Below are 5,384 nucleotides of genomic sequence, written 5' to 3' on the forward strand. Positions count from 1 at the left end.
GTCTTGTTGTAGAAATCTGCAATTATTCTCCTCATCTCATCTCAATATTGTAAGGTTGTTTCAGTAGTACTGATCATCCCTTCTTTCTGTTTTCATTTGTAATTCCCACTGCATAAGTGGAAGAGGCTGACTTGCCGTCTTCTAAGTTTTGTAATTTAGTTTTTGTATTCTGTCCTCCCGTTGAATAAGTGGTCGAGTGATAAGTTCAATACAATGGTCCTCCCGTTGAAATATGCGGTAGAGTGATAGTTTAATGCATAGTTGAACTACTCGCGACTCGGCTCGACTCGCCAAGCCCCTGGGGCGAAAACTCGGCGAAAACTCGGAAAAACTCGACGAAAAACTCGGCAACTTAAAAACACGCTTAAACTTAGTAAAAAACGCATTTTTTTTGCAATTTTTAATGAGAAGATGCATCCAAAGAGTCAATAAATGATAACACAAAAGAAACAAGCTGATTCTAGATATATTTAAATGCAAAGTGTCTACAAAATCACATCCTCATGAGGAATGCTGATGGCTGGAAGCTTGAAGCAAAATAGTAAATTACTAAATAGTTTTTGTAAAACCAAAAGTAAATACATCATCACAAATTACAATTACAACTTCCTCTTCCCAGCTCTAGCAAAAACATGGGGAGAGGTAGAACTAGAGGGTCTAGACTGTCTAGTCGTATAAGTCTGCTGTGGGACTGGGCGTGACTGTGCCTCCTCGCTCGGTATGGTTGATTGAGACTCATTCTCCATCCTGGATGAAGCTATGTCTCCACCTGCCTCTGGCACTGGCAATGAATCCTCATCCTCATCCTCATCCTCATCCTCCTCAATGTCATCCAGCCTGAAACCAAATCCACCCCCCTCCTCCATAGCCTGCCTCTCCAAATCAGTGATGTCAGTGTCGGAAAACAATGGAGGCTGCTCCTGTGATGTCCAATCACTGTAAGGATCTATATCATCCAAGTCAATTGGACCACCTTCTAGTTCCTCTACCTTCTTTACGCGCAATCGAAGATTATATTGCACGTAGACAAGGTCATTGAGCCGTTTCTGCGCTAACTTGCTCCTCTTCTTCGTGTGGATTGCTTCAAACAAGCTCCAATTGCGCTCACAATTGGATGAACTGCAAGGCTGACATAAGACTCTGAGGGCAAATTTTTTGAGATGTGGGGTGTTTCCACCCCAATTTTGCCACCAAGCATCTGCAAAATAAATAAAATGGAAAAGTTAGAAAGCAAAGAGAAAAGAGAAAACATAATTTATCAATCATTTTAGTCTTTAGATCCCAAAATCCAAATGGCAAATGTTATACCTGGGGTTTGAGTGGTTCTTCCTCTCCTAGCCAGCTCTGAAGAGAATAGCTTACCCCTTCCTCCCTCATAATTTTGGAGCTCACTCACAATGAGGTCTCTCTCCTCAACATCAGGTACCATCCTCTCAATGCATGTACTGAGGCCCTCCATGACTTCTCCATTCGAATCTGAGTAAGAACCCCCGAACCTAAAACGAGGGTTGAGGAAGTACCCTGCTGCATGAATGGGTTGGTGGAGCTGATTGTTCCACCTCCTATCAACAATTTCCCAAATGGGATCAAATTTGAGCCTATCCCCCTTGTAGTAATTTTTGATAGACTCTTTGGCCCTATCCATGGCCTCATAAAGATATCCCATTGGGGTTTTATCCCCATCCACCAAGCGAAGAACTCGAACCAAGGGCTCTGACACCTACAATTGAAAAATACAAATTACAAAAAGATCAAAATTTAAATAATGAAGTTACAAATTAGTAATGAGAGACTTGAATCAAAAATAACTAAAATTTAAAAATTAAAGTTTTGAAGTAACAACCTTCACAATCTCTGCAGCCCTTTGTGCAAATTGGTTGTCGAAGACTATGCATGCGACAGCCTCTCCTTCAGGCTTCTTTGAATAAGGTGAGTTAAGCCATTCTCCACTCACAAACATTTGTTTCAAAGAAGTCAATGCAGCAAGAATGCTTTGCAACGTCAAGAAAATCGTTGCAAACCTTGTGACACCAGCTCTCACCAAATCTTTCCCTTGCATGTGTTGTCTCATCAAATTTAGGACCCAAGGGTGATTGTAGATATATTTAGTGATCCTCCTTGCATCTTCCACAACTGGAGTCACCCACTCAAGTTTTCCTATGTCCTCCAAAAGAAGGTCAAGGACATGTGCTGCACAAGGTGTCCAAAAAAGAGTGGGGTGCCTCTCTTGGAGGATTCTTCCTGCAAAAGAAGAATTTATTCTTAAGAAATATGCAACCAAGTAAAACAAAGCCCACAACAAATGAGAATATTGCTAATGCCTAAAGGTGATAATTCAAAAGGATTCTACCTGCTGACACATATGCTGCTGCATTATCTGTGATGATTTGCACCACATTCTCTACCCCCACCTCCATGATGACACGCTCCAACATTCCAGCCAATGTTTCTGCATTTTTCACCTTGTTGGAGGCATCGACAGATTTCAAGAACACTACATTGTCCTTGCAAGCGACCAAAAAATTGATGATGGTGCGGTTCTTGCCATCTGTCCACCCATCAGAAAGAATGGTGCAGCCATAATTTGCCCAATCAATTTTTTGATCCTCCATCACTTCTCTTGCCCTAGCAACTGCATTTGTGAGCAACCTGTAAATGCAAAGTGAAATTAGGTATTAGTACACAATTTTGATTTAATAAACAAGAAATCTAAAAAATAATTAAAAATGAAATCAAGTGGACTATGTAGTAATTTACTAACCTCCCACTCAAATCCCTGCGAGAAGGGGCCTTGTACCCCTTTCCTGAAACTGTCATAGCAGTCACCAAATTCAACCAATAAGCATTCTCCGCCACATTGAATGCAATGTTGTTGAAGTACCAAAAATCGGCAACTGCAATGTCAGTTTTCTCATGTACCTCCTTATTCCATCCACTAGCCTCTAATGATGGTTGTCCTCCAGGTGTGTTTCTGGGCACAAAATAATCACCTATCGAACTTGATCGTTGTGATGGAAGTGGAACAGGGCCCCGGCCAGGTACTCTACTAGAGGAAGCAGAAGCAATGGGTGAGCTGATGGTCGGTTTGCGGATACGTGGGCCACGCCGAGAGCCCACTATGCCCTCAAGTGCTTCTTCTTCCTCTTCAAGGTCAATAGAAACACCTTGAGATTCAGCTATGGCTGATCTCATGGCTAGTTTTGCCCTCTCCCTTTGCAGTTTCTTCTCTTCCCCAGCTGCAAGTAGGGTATTCATTTGTCTTTTTATTTCTTCATTGGTCCCAGGGCATGCTCTAGCATCATGCCTATCTATTCCTGCAAGGTGGTATTTGAGGCGGTTGATGCCTCCATGAAGTATTCTCTCACACTGTATGCATATAATTGACCCAGGATCGGGTCCCTCATAGGCATACCTCCATGCCCCATCTCTAGCACCTCTAGGACGGGTGCCTATAAATCCAGATGGGCATGGATCTAGTGGCCATTGCTCCCTTGCCATGATTAATGCTTACTTAACCTACACATACAAAGTGCAAAAAAAAATTAACATTTTAGTTAAACAATTTAGCACTAAGCAAACTATCTACATTAGTTTAAATAAATTTAGACATCATTCGAAGTTTTTTTAAAAAAAAAGTAGGGTTTGAATTTTTTTTTGAAAACTAGATTCTTCAAAAAAATTGTGAAAATTCAACAAGAATTGTGTTAAATCTTGTGTAAATAACTTAGAAATGATTTAGACTATCTAGGAATCATTTGTAATCAATCTAAATGCAACAAAAAATAAACAAATTGTTTTAAAAAAGCATAGAAAAAAAATTAAAAAACTTACTTGGAATCTGATTTTCCCTTCAAATCCCCTTCAAATCCCCTTCAAATCCACTTGGAATCACTCAATAACCACCCCAAATCACCTTCCAAGCCTTCCAAATGAGTTTCCCCCTTCTTAGCCCAAAACACAATTGAAAAACAAAAAAACAAATGAGTTTTAAGCCGTTTTCGGCTGTATACAAAACACGGGCGAGTTTTTAGCAAAAACTCGCCGAGTTTTTGGCAAAAACTCGCCAAAAACTCTGCGAGTTTCCTGGCGAGTAGAAGTCGTTACTACTCGCCAGGGGCAAAAACTCGGCGAGTTTTTGTGACTCGCCGAGTATTCGGCGAGTTTGTCATCTATGGTTTAATGTAATGTCTTCTCCCTGAAATACGCGGTTGAGTGATTGAACTTCAATTTATTGTAATTTTCCCTTGGTCGGTTTACCGCCAAGAGCTTTGGTTTCTATCCTGTTGGATAAGCAGAAGGGGCTGGCTTGCCGCCCATGCATTGTAATTTTCAGTTTGATTATTATTGCTAACAATCCCCGGAACACCGTATGCTCTCACCCTCCCAGTCTGGGCTCTCGGTGAACAAAAGGTGGAAGGGTTCCCTTTCAGTTGTTTGGTTTATTCCTCTAACCTTAACGGGTTATTTGTTGTGGATGAATTGTTATTGGTCTAAAAATAAAAAAAAATTAGTGGGATATTACAGTGGTATCAGAGCTGGTTTTCCTGCCAGCCTGTGAGAGTCAGTGGGTTTAGAAGTCTCCATGAGTGACAGAGACGTCAGATACTACAACAGAGAGCAGAAGAGACAACAGTTTTAGGTTCCGATAGTGCCGGAAGAGGATACTTTCTCAGAAGTACTGAGAAACAGAGGAAAGGATATTGATACTTCAGATTTAGTGGATTCAATGGCAGATAAGACTACAGAAACAAATGAGGCACCTGACAAGAAGGCAGAGAGGCAATTCAATGCCATGATGGACATGATGTCTTTACTGCTGGCAAAGCTCAACTAGAACGTTGTTGGGGTCCCTAATCAGCCCAACAATGGACTGGAAGCCAACACTTCTAACACTCCTGTAGGCAATAGAAATGGGAGTAACAATGGAGGTTCAGCCCCAAGGCCTTTACAACTTGTCTTTTTGCCAAAAGAAGTACAACAAGCTGAAACAGAGATACCCACAGCTGATGAGATAAGAAATAGCTACATGGAGTATGCTTCCCTTCCCGGTGAGATCCGAGATATCCTAACTCTGGATCAATTCATGAATCAGAAAATGAAAAGAGGAAGGAGGAATGACTACAAGTTTGCTACCCCAAGAGATTTCCAGCAAGCTCTTGGAAGAGTGACCTTAGCACACTTTGATGGGAGTGCTAAGAGTACTGCCAGAGCATGGGTACACAAGTTGGACAATTACTTGTCCTTGAGACCGATGCCGGAGGAGGACGCCATCAAGTTTGCTACCTTGCACTTGGATGGAGTGGCCCACGAATGGTGGTACCATGGGTTGATCACCCTTGGTCACAACTTAGTCACCACTTACGCTGATTTCACTAACAAGCTAA

The 5,384-nt window shown here is 41.6% G+C and overlaps 1 protein-coding gene across 1 annotated transcript; it reads right to left on the minus strand.

The window, feature by feature from the left end:
- Positions 1-562: 562 nt before the first annotated feature.
- LOC131042924 (uncharacterized) lies at positions 563-2,484 on the minus strand. Its single transcript, XM_059221847.1, has 3 exons — positions 1,844-2,484; positions 1,309-1,720; positions 563-1,198 (listed from the first exon to the last, which is right to left on the minus strand). Exons 1-3 carry the CDS (start codon positions 2,069-2,071, stop codon positions 600-602), a joined length of 1,239 nt encoding a protein of 412 aa, XP_059077830.1. The 5' UTR covers positions 2,072-2,484; the 3' UTR covers positions 563-599.
- Positions 2,485-5,384: the final 2,900 nt, after the last annotated feature.

Source organism: Cryptomeria japonica, chromosome 5, assembly GCF_030272615.1.
Source record: "Cryptomeria japonica chromosome 5, Sugi_1.0, whole genome shotgun sequence".
In the NCBI taxonomy this organism is placed as follows: domain Eukaryota; kingdom Viridiplantae; phylum Streptophyta; class Pinopsida; order Cupressales; family Cupressaceae; genus Cryptomeria; species Cryptomeria japonica.

Excerpts from the sequence above, each read along its gene's own strand:
- LOC131042924 (XM_059221847.1), bottom strand. The coding sequence starts at position 2,071 with ATGAGACAACACATGCAAGGGAAAGATTTGGTGAGAGCTGGTGTCACA. Across the intron at positions 1,721-1,843 it reads GGGCTGCAGAGATTGTGAAG|GTGTCAGAGCCCTTGGTTCG; the intron begins GTTGTTACTTCA and ends TTTCAATTGTAG. Across the intron at positions 1,199-1,308 it reads AAGAACCACTCAAACCCCAG|ATGCTTGGTGGCAAAATTGG; the intron begins GTATAACATTTG and ends TTTATTTTGCAG.